General features: G+C 51.4%; 1 protein-coding gene across 7 annotated transcripts; it reads left to right on the forward strand.

The window, feature by feature from the left end:
- Nucleotides 1–1,183: 1,183 nt before the first annotated feature.
- On the forward strand, nt 1,184–12,245 carry VRTN (vertebrae development associated). Of its 7 annotated transcripts, none has more exons than XM_042940671.1 (3): nt 1,184–1,723; nt 9,258–10,684; nt 11,861–12,245. In XM_042940671.1, the coding sequence occupies exons 1-3, from the start codon at nt 1,695–1,697 to the stop codon at nt 12,208–12,210; spliced, it is 1,806 nt and encodes a 601-aa protein (XP_042796605.1). In that variant the 5' UTR covers nt 1,184–1,694; the 3' UTR covers nt 12,211–12,245. The 7 variants fall into 7 exon arrangements, with proteins under 7 accessions (XP_042796605.1, XP_042796599.1, XP_042796601.1 ...); XM_042940665.1 differs by adding an exon at nt 2,386–2,550 and having other exon boundaries at nt 9,258–11,943; XM_042940667.1 differs by adding an exon at nt 2,424–2,550 and having other exon boundaries at nt 9,258–11,943.
- Nucleotides 12,246–13,132: the final 887 nt, after the last annotated feature.

Here is a 13,132-nt window from a genome sequence, read left to right on the forward strand (position 1 = left end):
CTGTCCAATTCAATCACCCCTCTGTCCATTCAATTAAAGTCTTTTTTTTTTTTTGTCTTCTAAATATTTTTATTGTGGCTACTAGAAAATGTAAAGGTATGTGTGGCTCTCATTACATGTCGTTGGACAACGGTGACTGGATAAAAAAATAAAGTGAGAAAAGCAAGGTGCATAGGAGTGTTTAGCGTACTACCATTTGTGCTTCAAAGAAAAAAAGCACTCTCTCAGAGATTTGCTTGTTTACGCATATTTCTGGAATGAAACCCTAGAAACAACATTGGCTGCTTCTGGAGAGAGAAACTGTAGAAGGGGCTGAAATTTGAATCCTGAATCCTTTCGTAAATTTCTGAACCAAAATTTACATGCGTTTTGAATAATACATTATTTTTTATGCATGTAATATAATCAAAAGTACTTTAAAAAATGTTGTTAGAACAAAAATATGCAGAGAAAGACCAGAAATTTATACGTGTTGTAAATGCACAGAAAAAGAGCTGGCAGATAAGCATAGTGAAGAGAATGTGTTAGGGACTGAAAGAGAAGACTTGCTCAATTTACTCTATTTTTTACTCTGTACCATTTGGATCTTTTGGAAAGAGAATGCTTAATTTGTGTAAGTCTAAGAGGAAAAAAAAAAAATCCAGATTAGAAAGAAATATACCAAGATGTTCACAATCGCTGTCTTTAAATAATGAAATTATAGGTAACTTTTTCTTCTTTCTACTTTAAAAAAGTTTCCAATTATTCTAAATTTTCCCAATTAGTCTACAAAAAAGACTCTTACTTTGGTGGTGGAAGCATCAACAAACCTTTGGTTTCTTTTTAAAAAATACTTTTTAAAGATTCCATTAGCCTTTTAAATAATTTAAAATGATCTTCATCGCTTTTTAAAATGATAGCAAGTAACGTAGACTCCTTATAAAATGTCAACACAGAAGGATAATTTGGAAAGGAAAAGTATTCAACTCTTTCTTCTACAAGATAACCACTATTCTCTGAAACTTTTAAAATTCAAATTAACTGGAGAGGCTGAGGACTGGAACAGGCTTGATCCGTGCCAAGCACGGTTCTGAAGGCTTTTAAATCGATCATCTCCTAGAATCTATGCCGCAACTCTGCGGGAAAGCTTGTGCCCCGGTAACCTTGAAGTCAGGGCTCCAAGGGTTGAACAATTCGCCTAAGGCCACACTCTAGTGAGGGGCAGGGCTGGCATTCAAATCCAAGTCCAGGACCCGTCTAAGCAGCTTGCCTCGGGCGGCTGCCATCATGGTGGGTGGGGCTGATGTGATTATGATCCAGGGACTGGACTTGAGCTCACATCTGGTGGTCCCCTTCTCCCGTGCTCCTGGGCACGAGCGTTCGATAAAGGATTTTTGATCTAGGTGGTAAGTGTAGGGCTCATGATTGGCAGAAGAGCAAATGATCATTGTGGAGCTGGGGCATAACCGACCCTGGGGAGGCATTTTACACCGGTAGCCAGGGGTCAGGCGATAGAGAGGAGGTGGGTGGAATGAAGTCCGGGCGGAGAGCGGCTAGCCCCGGCACTCCAAAGGGTTAAAGCCGGGCAGGAAAGCCCCTGGGGGGAGCTACCACCAAAGGCTGCAATCCGGCGGCCTTCACCTCCCCCACCAGCGGGGACTAGACGGGCGGATTGGACTGGTTCCTCTGGGATTATCTGAGGCCCCTGGGCCGAGATGAGCCGCCGGGAGGGACGGAAGCCCAGGTACCGCACAACCCCGCCTTCCTGTGGGGCTCAGGAAACTAGGCGTCGTGGGGATCAGCGCTCTGGCCCCTGACAGAAGCGATTCTGGCCCAGGCACGCTTTGGGAGTGAGAGGTGTTGAGCCCCACGCCTGGGGGATGCTCAGAGAAAGGTGGGAACGGAGCCCATGCAGAAAGTGGGGCCTGCGCCAAGGTGGGGCAGTGAGCTCTCCAACCTCCCCATCCAGCACCGCCAGGGATGGGGGGACTGCTTCAGGAAGAGAAACATCTTGCAGGTCCAGAAAGCCCCAAAGTCTACGCACTCATCCAAGGCCAGTTTCTGGGCTCCAGCGATGCTCCCCTACCCCTATCCTCAAGCCTGGCCATAGACTTTCTTCCTTAGGTCTTTCTATCTAAACCTCCCCAGCCCCTCCCCCGCCCCAAACTCTTTGGAAATCTTTCAACTTTCTTTCAAGTTTTCCCTGGGCAGATTGGGGTCTGTTTCAGAACTAGGTCTGGGCGCTTTAACGCGCCCAGCTGGGTAGAGCGGAGGAGACAATAGCTGCTATCACTTTACCATTGGAAGTGACCCCCGAATTTGCACTTCTTTCATCTTGGGACCAGAGCACTTGAGGGTGGGCGATTTCCTGGGGGGAGTGGCTTAAGCCTCTTCTCCACCGGCCAGTTGGCTGTAGACGGTCCATGCTCAATGGTCCACTACAGATACGAAGCCAGTTCTGGAGTGAGAGTAGCGCTCGGCTGGGGACGCTGCCGCAGGGTGACTTAAATGTCCCAAGCTGGAAGCTGGAGAAAGAAGTGGACGCCCCCAGGGCTCTGGGCCACCCTCGAGGTCAGTAAACTAGGAAGTTTCTTCAAAATTAGGAAGAGTGGGTTCCCTGCGCGGCTTGGAGGCCCCAGGGGAGTGAGGGCTGGCCTTGGGCCAAAAAAAGGACCCAAGGGTCAAAGAGTGACTCTGGGAAGATGCTGCAAGCTTGTGTGAGTGTGTGTGTGTGTGTGTGGAGGGGGGAAGTGAGGCATTGTTTCAAGTTCTTTCTCCCCACCCCCACCTCCAGCCCCATCCCCACCCCCACCCGCCGGCCTATCTCCCCTCCCCACCCTACACTATCGTCCGTCCTCGGCCCCTCCCCAGGCTCTCAGAGCTTCCCGGGTCGGATCCCTTGTTTCAGAAGCCCGGGGCCAGCCAGCTTGCTCCCCAGCCACCCATTGCCTCCTGGCATCCTGAGGGGCGACTATCGGCCTGCACTGCTTCCCCTCGTGGGCCACACTCCCCCTCTACCTCTCCAGACACGTGGTCCACTGGAGCTACTAAATTTGGGAACTCCCGAACTCCCCAGACTCGGTTGGCTTGGTGGCTTCAGGCCCACCCTGGTGCCCGAAGGCACTCCCGTTACCCTTGGTTGTGGGAGGTTCCTTGGGAAGTCACAGCTGATGGACTTGCTTGACCCCAGCCAGCCCCCGTGGCCGCCCGTGCCCTCCTGGGCCTTCTGACCACCAGGGAAGGAGCCAAGATGGCTGGCGCTCCCTCCAGCCAGGGACATATCCTGGCCAGCTGGGAGGGCAGGCCAGAGAGGCCCGGAGCCAGGCCAGGTGAGATGCCAGCGGGTTTACCATGGTCTTATCCGGTCTTGCTGAGTGTTGAGGCCTGCGTGGCAGTGTCTGCTCCTTGTTGGGCCTGGTTGACTGTGGAGACTGCAGAGCCAACTTTATGAGGAATGGGGAGAAAAGAGGGGATGGGGAGAACACGGGGTCCTTGGTGAGCAAACACAGCCTAGGATGAGGCTGGCAGGGAAGGAGATTGTTCTAGAGGCCAGAGGAGACTTAAGCCAGTATTGTGTTAGCAGATTCCTGGCCCTTCGTTCCCTTACCCTGCCTAGAACCCTGGCCGACTCCTCCTAGAATGGGAGGGACAGAGGCCAGACCTGGGCTCTGAGACCCCGTATGCTTGAAATAAGGAGATGGAGGGAGGAGGAAAGCTGCCTTTGGTGAAGGTGAGGCTTTAGGTCTCTTGCGGAGTTGACAGTGTCCCTTCATTTATTCCTTGGCTCCAGAGCCCTTCGTAAGCACTAAGATGCCGGCGGGGTGCTTTCTGGATCTGTTTTATCTCCTTCCAACTTCAAGCCAGGGGAGCCCCTGTAAGCCTCCTTGGTTTCATACCTTCTCTGATCCCTTCCCAGAGTTGTGGGGTCAGGGAGGCCAGTTGAGCCGAGCCCATAGATTAGCTCTCACTCTCTGCGCACCTCATTCCACGAACGCACCTGGCGTTCACCAGCTCTGCCTTGCGTTGCACCTCCAGCCATTGTGGAGGAGACTGTTGCACCTGAACCCCATCAACCAATTGTCTACTTAAGGATGATTGGCTTTCCCGTAGGGCCTCTGGCCTTTCCGCACTGTCCGCTCCTGGTAGTCCAGACCCTCCTGAATGGATGTGGGGTGCAGAGCCTCTCCAGGGAGCTGCTTTTTCTCAGTAAGCTTTTGAGGAAAACAGAAGGGGGGTAGTCCCTACTCATATCTCCTCTTACCTCTTTGGGGAAGAGGAACGGATGAGATTGGGCGAATGAGGTTGGGCGGAGTGAAGCTGGGTGGGACTGAGACTGAGGTGGGGAAGAGTGGGTAGGAGGAGGGGTGGGGTTTGTGCAGAAGGAAGTGTGGTATATCTGGACATTTTGTTGGGAGATATCCGGATACTGCTGCTTGAATGCAGGCCAGTGGTCTTCACCTTTCTGGACCTCAGTTCCCTTATCTGTAAAACGGCCAGATTTGTCTCAGAGCTCCAAGAATCCATGTGTTCCTGGATCCTTCGGCTCATAAGCATTTTGGGTGATATATTCCCCTGGGTGGTGAAATTACAGTGGTTAGGAGGGGCACTCTGGAGTCAGATTGCTTAAGTTTTATAGCTTTAATAGCTGTGTGGTCTTGGGAAAGTTATTTAACCCCCAAGCCTCCATTTCCCCAGGCGTGAACTAAGAATAGCCATCCTAGCAATGGTACAGGTGTGGTGGGATCGTAGTTCACGTGGGGGGAAGGTGAGACCCACACAGAAACAAAATGACTTCTAAAAACGCTCACCCCTCGTGAAGCCCACAGAAGCTTGTAATCACCAGAGGGAACGTGGTGTTGCTCAGGAAAAGAGACTTGAGAGGAAGGGCAGGAAGAAGCACCCACGCAGTTTAAATTAATTGTCCCCTTATTTTTTCTGAGATTTGGGTTGAATTACCTAATTAGATGCACATAGTAAGTATAAGTAAGCGGTGGCTGTTTTCATGATTTTGTTGGCGAAGCATCTAGCACAGTGCTCATGTCCAGGCAGCTGTACAGCGCGTTCTTCCCGTGACCTGTAAGAAAAAAAAACTCAAGCATCTTTGTTGTCTGCCAGAATGAAAAAGCTCTTCTGTGTAGACAGTTTATTTTTCAGGGCTCAGCTTTTTCTCGCGTATGTTACCAAGGATTGATAGGACATTATTTCCTGAGTTGAATGAAAACTAATGGTTTTTTATTTTTTAAGGATTTATTTATTTTGAGAGAGAGAGCAAGCGTGCAGGGCGGGGGGGGGGGGGGGCTCGGGGTGGGGGGGGTTGGTGGAGAGCAAGAATGTTCCAAGCAGGCTCTGCGCTGTCAGCCGAGCCTGACTGGGGTCTTCATCTCAAGATAGGCGAGATCATGACTTGAGCCAAAATCGAGAGTCGGACACTTAACCGACTGAGCCACCCAGGTGCCCCTGAAAGGTAAACATAAAGTACATACAAGACGAACGGATTAAAAGCACAACTCCAGGGTCAAATGGTATGGTAAAAATTGAAATTTGGTGAGAGGTTAGACCAGATCTGTCACAGCATACAGTTTAAAAAAAAAAAAAAAATCTACAGCCAAGAAATTTTACCCAAAGGGGATTCTAATTTTTAACTTTTTAAAAAATTATTTATTTTTTGAAAGGACTCTCTGCCCAACATGGGGCTCAAACTCACAACCCCGATATCAAGAGTCACATTCTCTCCCAACAGAGCCAGCCAGGCGTGCCTGATTACTAATTTTTGAAAAGCTTGCTTTTTTATGATTGTCCGGTAAAATTCTGGTGGCACTCCTTTGGTGCTTTGCAGACTTCTTTTCAAAACTTCTCTGAACCATAATTTACACTCAAGCACACCCCCTTTAAGTGTGCAGTTTGATGAGCTGACAGATGTATAGACCCAAAGGCAGTGTTTAGACCTAAGGCTAACCTAAAGCAATTTATCAGTCTCTGAGAGCAAAGATCTGAGAGCGGACAGTGCTCTCCTTTTTAATTTAAAAGCAGTGTCGGGGGGCGCCTGGGTGGCTCGCTCGGTTATGCGTCCGACTTCGGCTCAGGTCACTCAGGTCATGATCTCGCGGTCCGTGAGTTTGAGCCCCGCGCCAGGCTCTGTGCTGACTGCTAAGAGCCTGGAGCCTATTTCAGATTCTGTGTCTCCCTCTCTCTCTGCCCCTCCCCTGTTCATGCTCTGTCTCTCTCTGTCTCAAAAATAAATAAACGTTAAAAAAAAAAAAATTAAAAGCAGTGTGGGAAAAGGAATATTACTTTGCTTTGCAAGGCAACGCTGAAAATGTACCAGTAATTAGGATGATGTTTGTGTTGAAAAGCTGGCTGGTAGTTTAAAATGGAGATGAATCACAGACGCTAAGGCATCTGGGTTCAAGCCCTGATAGTGGCCACACCATTTGTATGACCTACGGCACATCAGCCTGAGTTGGATTTTTCTCAGGTTTCTCTCCTCTGAATTGGGGGTGAGGGTAGTGCCTACTCTAAAACATGGCTGTCAGGCTGAGGACAGTGCCTGGCAAATACTAAATGCTTGATCGATCCTAATTATTAGACCTGTGTTAGCACAGTGAGTAGGCTTCCATCCCTTTGAGAAAGCTCTTTTCTCTAGGGTAGTAGTTTGCAAGTTTTTCGGTCTCATGACCCATGTGTGCTCTTTAAAACTTGAGGACCCTGAAGACCTTTTATGTATATAGGTTATATCTACCAAGTGTATTGTATTCAAAATTAAAACTGGGGAATTTAGAAAATATTTCTGAAACAACCCCGTGACCCAGCAACGGATAACACATTTTTTGTGAAAAATGACTTTTCCAGAATAGAAAAGATGTAGTGAGAAGAGTGCATATTCTTTGACATGTTTTTAAATCTCTGTATTATCTAGTTTATTTTTTTTAATTAAAAAATTTTTAATGTTTATTTATTTTTGAAAGAGAGAGAGTGCGAGCAGGGGAGGGCCAGAGGGAGAGAGGGAGACACAAAATCCGAAGCCGGCTCCAGGGTCTGAGCCGTCAGCACAGCGCCCGACGCAGGGCTTGAACCCATGAATGGCGAGATCGTGACCTGAGCTGAAGTCGGATGCTTAACTGACTGAGCCACCCAGGCACCCACATACTATCTAGTTTCAAAGATATTCTCCTATCCATCTCTGTTTGATCCCTTGTGATAAATTGTTTTGGTAGTTTTTGAAGAAAATCCAACTTTGGCCAGATATGTGGATGGAAAAAGGAAGAGTATTTCGATAGCTTGTTCAGTGGATATTCTTTGATAACCACACCAACACTTGACAAGTAGCAGTTCCTTAAAGCTTAGTTATGATGTAGAAACTGAATATCCGTGAAGTTTTTGTACGTTAAAGTCCATTGTTTTCTTTTAGGCTTTGACTGGATCTTTTACTTGTATGTGACTTTGTAACATCACCCATTGTTTTTTGGGGAAATACAGTTCATTGATTGATGTAGATCTTCAAATGTTGACAATTCCATTATATAGGATGAAAAGTTACATTTGTTAGTGTCACTACTGATTTCATCAGTAAAGTCTTTAGGTATTGGGAAGCTGTCAAGCTCACTGTAGTGGATACAGGTTTTCCCAAAATTCTAGTTTCCAAATGAAAGCCCCAAATTTCACTGGCAGCAAATTGTCAACAGTTTTCTTTGAAGTGACAGGCTCACCTTATTCATTTTTGAGAAGATGTCTGCCCAATATACCCAAATCTAAATGAGTAATGTCTCAATTTTTCTTTCAAGTAAAAGTGATATTCCATGATAAAAGCGGCTGGTTGATCCTATAAACCAAACAATTGTCATGTGAGACATTCAGTGTGTAGCAGAAATGAGTATTCCCCACTTTGCCACTCCCCAAATTGAAAAGTCATGTATTTAAGGGTTGTGATTAAATACAAATAAAAATCTTTACTGCTTTGTCGAGGACATTTTTTTTTAATGTTTATTTTTGAGAGACAGAGAGAGACAGAGAATGAGAACGAGCAGGGGGAGGGGCAGAGAGCGAGGGAGACACAGATTCTGAAGCAGGCTCCAGGCTCTGAGCTGTCAGCACATAACCTGAAGCAGGGCTCGAACCACGGACCATCAGATCATGCCCTCAACCATCAGATAATACCCTGAGCCAAAGTCAATCAACTGAGCCACCCAGGCGCCCCCATCAAGGACATTCTTGAGTGACACCAGCCTTTTGGTTTTTTTCTCCCTGAGTACATGGTGGTGAAGAACATGACTGCTAGCATAGCATGATTTATGCTGTTACCACAGTTTTACTCCAACATTAACACAATGAAAAAGGCAAATAATATCTTCGTGTTATCTTAATATATCTTAGTGTTCTGAAAATAATTTAGCTTGCAGACCCCATGGGGCACCTGGATGGCTCAGGTAAGTGTCCCACTCTTGATTTTGGCTCAGGTTATGATCTCTCCATTCATGAGTTCAAGCCCCACGTCGGGCTCTGTGCTCATGGCACGGAACCTGCTTGGGATTCTCCCTCTTTCTACTCCTTCCACGATGGTGCACTCTCTCTCTCTCAAAATAAATAAACTTAGGAAAAAAAAAAACCTTGCAGACGCCCTGAAAAAGTCTCCGGGAACCCCAAGGGTCCATGGACCATACTTTGAGAAGCACTGATCTAGGGAAAGGCAGACCAATTGTAGCTCTTTGAGACTGTAAGTCTTTGAACAGGTACAGAGGTACAACCTTTATGGCTGTACTGTAAAATATGTACTGTGTAATAGCTAACTAATGCTTCTGTAGTGCTTCCCTGTGTGCCGGGCACCGTCTAAAGATGAGTGTGTGTGTGTGTGTGTGTGTGTGTGTGTGTGTGTGTGTGTGTGTGTGTGTGTAGCTACATATCTCCTTACTTTCATTGTCTCTTTTATGCCCACACTAACTGTATAAGGTGGATACTCTTATCATCCCGTTTTACCAGAAAAGGAACCAGAATAATGGAGAGCTTAAGTGACTTGCTCAAGCTACTATCAAAAGCCAGGCTGCAGAGACGAGTTGCTTTTCCTGGCCGCTCTCCCCCCTCACCCTTCCCAGGGAGCAGGGTCTCCTCTGGAACAGACGCTGGCTGGGGAGTGACTAACCCCCGGGAGGCCCTTAGCTGTTACACCCACCCTCTGGGGGAATGGGAGTGGGTGGGCACTCTCCTTAGGGAGAAGGTGCAGGACACCATCGCTGGGTCTCTGGGCACCTTGTCCTGACCCTGCCCTCTGCCCTCTGTCCTGGCAGGATGACGTCTCGGGAGCAGCTGGTACAGCAGGTGCTGCAGGAGCTGCAGGAGGCCGTGGAGTCCGAGGGCCTGGAGGGTCTCGTGGGTGCTGCTCTGGAGGCCAAGCAAGTCCTGTCGTCCTTCACCCTCCCCACCTGCCGAGAGGGGGGTTCCGGCCCCCAGGTGCTGGAGGTGGACTCCGTGGCGCTGAGCCTGTACCCGGAGGACGCTCCCCGGAACATGCTGCCGCTGGTGTGCAAAGGCGAGGGCAGCCTGCTGTTCGAGGCCGCCAGCGTGCTGCTGTGGGGCGATGCGGGCTTCAGCCTGGAGCTGCGGGCCCGCACGGTGGTGGAGATGCTGCTGCACCGGCATTACTACCTCCAGGGCATGATCGACTCCAAGGTGATGCTGCAAGCTGTGCGCTACTCCCTGCGCTCTGAGGAATCCCCCGAGATGACCAGCCTGCCATCCGCCACGCTGGAGGCCATCTTCGACGCGGATGTCAAGGCCACCTGCTTCCCCAACAGCTTCTCCAACGTGTGGCACTTGTACGCCCTCGCCTCCGTCCTGCGCCGCAACATCTACTCCATCTACCCCATGCGAAACCTCAAGATCCGGCCCTACTTTAACCGCGTCATCCGGCCCCGCCGCTGTGACCACGTGCCCGCCACGCTGCACATCATGTGGGCCGGCCAGCCCCTCACCAGCCACCTCTTCCGCCACCAGTACTTTGCCCCCGTGGTGGGGCTGGAGGAGGTGGAGGCCGAGAGTGACCCCGGCCTGCCCCCAGCGCCTCCAGCCCTGGCCCCGCTGCCGCCACCCGCCAAGACCCTGGCGCTGCTCAACCAGGAGCCCGGCCTCAGCTACACCCACCTCTGCGAGCGCTATAGCGTCACCAAGAGCACCTTCTACCGCTGGCGGCGGCAGTCCCAGGAGCACCGGCAGAAGGTGGCCACGCGCTTCTCCGCCAAGCACTTCCTGCAGGACAGCTTCCACCGCGGAGGCGTCGTGCCGCTGCAGCAGTTCCTCCAGAGGTTCCCCGAGATCTCCCGCTCCACCTATTACGCCTGGAAGCAAGAGCTCCTGGGCTCTGGCACTTGCCAGGCCCTGGCCCCCAAGGAGGTGCAGGTGCTGGAGGAGCTGGAGAAGCTGCCGGACGAGCAGATCGCCAAGGGGCTGGGATGCTCGTCGCTGGCCGTGTCGAGCCCTGGCATGATCTTAATGCAGCGGGCCAAGTTGTACCTGGAGCACTGCATCTCCCTGAACACACTGGTACCCTATCGCTGCTTCAAACGCAGGTTCCCCGGCATCTCGCGGTCCACCTACTACAACTGGCGCCGGAAGGCCCTCCGAAGGAACCCCGGCTTCAAGCCGGCGCCGGCCCTCGCCACGGCCGGGGCTCCCCAGCCAGCGTCTGTTCCGGAGGAGGCCCTGCTCCCTTGGAAGGGTGAGGTGGGAGAGGGGCCGGGCCAAGCGACTGCGGGGGGACCGCCCGCCCCCCGTGAGCTCCTGCCCCCAAAGGTGCCCCTGTCCCGTTGGCAGAGGCGTCTGCGCAGGGCTGCCCGCAAGCAGGTGCTGAGCGGGCACCTCCCTTTCTGTCGCTTCCGCCTCCGCTACCCCAGCCTGTCGCCCTCTACCTTCTGGGTCTGGAAGAGTCTTGCCCGGAGTTGGCCCAGAAGCCTGTCCAAATTCCAGATGCAGGCCCCCAGCTTGGGCAAAGAAGGGATGGAAGCCGAGGAGAAGCAGGAGAAAGAAGCCTGCAGGGATGTGACCGCTGTGACGGCCCCTCCTGTGGGAGACCCCCTGCGGGTGGGGTCTTCTCCAGGAGAGGATCCGGGGAAAGCCCAGGGAGGGCCTTCCAGAGAGGGGGCCACGGCCCAGGGCCGGCCCCACAGCAGCCTCCCTGTGACCGAGGCAGCAGCGGGTGGCAGGGACGGCCAAGTGCTGGTGATGGACATGCTCGCCACCACAAAGTTCAAGGCCCAGGCCAAGCTGTTCTTGCAGAAACGCTTCCAGTCTAAGAGTTTCCCCTCCTTCAAGGAGTTCAGCGCCCTCTTTCCCCTCACTGCCCGCTCTACCTACTACATGTGGAAGCGGGCACTCTACGATGGCCTCACACTGGTTGATGGCTGACAAGGAGGTGTGAAGGGGGCTGGGAGGAGAGGGGACCCGTTTGCAGAGGGTCAGGGACCTAAGTTGACGCCTGGCTTGGCCAGGATGCCCTTTGCTCTGGCTCCCACAGTGTCTGCCTTGACTCCAAGGGCAGCTTTGCGTTGTGTCTTGGCTCTACGGCAGACAGAGCCCGACATCAGCCCTCTGGTCTCCTGTGGAGAGCTACAAGACCAGAAACGTTCTCCATTTCAGTTGTTTGCCATTCTTGCTTTTTATTGTTGTCTTGGTTTTAGTTTTTTTTGTTTTGATTCAAGTGGATTGGCTGGGCCCCCTGGCTGGTGTTGGAAACTGTATGTTTGGGGTGGGGGTTTGGTTAGCTGAAGTTGCTTTCAGCTCTTCCTGGGGACGAAAGAAGTATTGTAACGTGGCGATCTGTCCCATTAAGCAGAATGTAGGTCTTCAGTTTCTTTTGGGGGTTGGCACCCTCCTTACTCAAAGCTGTTTCCCAAAGTAACATTAGAAATCAAACGTGGAGCAGGTCAGTGGCTTCTCTCTGGTGCCCCCAAAGGAGAGGGTGCCGGGCTCAGCATGAGACGTGAGGGCATACAGGAAGAACCTCTAGGGGAAGGCCCTGGACTGGATCACGGAGGTGCCGGCCTGTCCCTTGCAAGGAGTGTGGTAAGGGGCTGGGGGAGGTGGCTTCGAGTCTCTGCTGGTGCTTGGCCCGTCTGCTGTGGACGCTTCAGTCCTCTGCCAGCCTGGTTGGCTCTTGGGGACCCTTGTCTTTCTGTTGAGTCCCTCCTCGGAGCCTGTGCCCCATCAGTGAGAGACCATACGGTGGCCAGGCAGGCGAGTAACTGAATTTGCATTGTCCAAGAGTCGAGTTGGAAAACCAAAGAAATAAAGTGATGTGGTGCCCATAGCCCTTGGTCTCTGGTATTTGTTTTGCCAGGATGTGACTGCTTATTCCCACATTCCCTTTGGTTGGCGGATGGAGGGGATTACTCTGGGGATTCTGTTTAGAATCGGATCTAGAGGTGACCTTGGGTGCTCTTCAGCTGGGGGTGGGCCCTGGAAAGATACTCCTACCTATGGGGAAAAAACTGGCCCACTAAGTGCCCCGGCAGCCAGCACAAGGGTCAAGTCAGGTCTGTGTCAGGCATTCTCTTTAGTGCTTGTCATGTACCCAGGCTCGGGTCAGGACACCTCGAGCCTCAGAGTGGCTAACTTTGCTAACCCCCTGCAGCGGGCTGAGCTTGAAGGCCAGACCTCAGCTTGTTAGGATGTGGCATCAGTGGCTGCTTTCCTCATGGTCTTGGGGAGTCATTCTTGGTTCTATTTTTTTCACCCCCACATCCAGTCTATCAGCTGGTCTTGTTGACTGACTCCCAACTGTGCCCAGAACCCTCCCCCTCATGCTGCTGCCACATCCCCCCTCCTCTCCGTCTCCCTTCTGCTCTTGCCCCATACAATCCATGCTCCATAGAGCAGCCAGAGAGCGCTTCAAGTGAAATTGTATTCTTTCACTTTCCTCAGATGTATCCACGGCTTCCCTTCACTCTTAGAATTCCTTGCACAGCCTGACAAAAAGCCTTCATAATCCAGCCCCTGGCTAGCTCTCCCTGCCTCTTGTCCCACTCTTGCCCTCACGCCCTCACCCGCCACCCTCCAGCCACACTGGCTGCCTCAGGTCTTGAACATGCTACACTTCGTTTAAGAGCCTTCCCATTTGTTCCATTGGAACATCTTTACATGGCAGGCTCCTTACTATTCAGGTTTGAGT

The sequence above is a fragment of the Panthera leo genome, chromosome B3, assembly GCF_018350215.1.
Source record: "Panthera leo isolate Ple1 chromosome B3, P.leo_Ple1_pat1.1, whole genome shotgun sequence".
In the NCBI taxonomy this organism is placed as follows: domain Eukaryota; kingdom Metazoa; phylum Chordata; class Mammalia; order Carnivora; family Felidae; genus Panthera; species Panthera leo.

Coding starts and splice junctions, on each gene's coding strand:
- VRTN (XM_042940664.1), top strand. CDS start 1,695: ATGAGCCGCCGGGAGGGACGGAAGCCCAG. Junction 1,724..9,257: donor CGGGAGGGACGGAAGCCCAG/GTACCGCACAAC, acceptor CTGTCCTGGCAG/GATGACGTCTCGGGAGCAGC.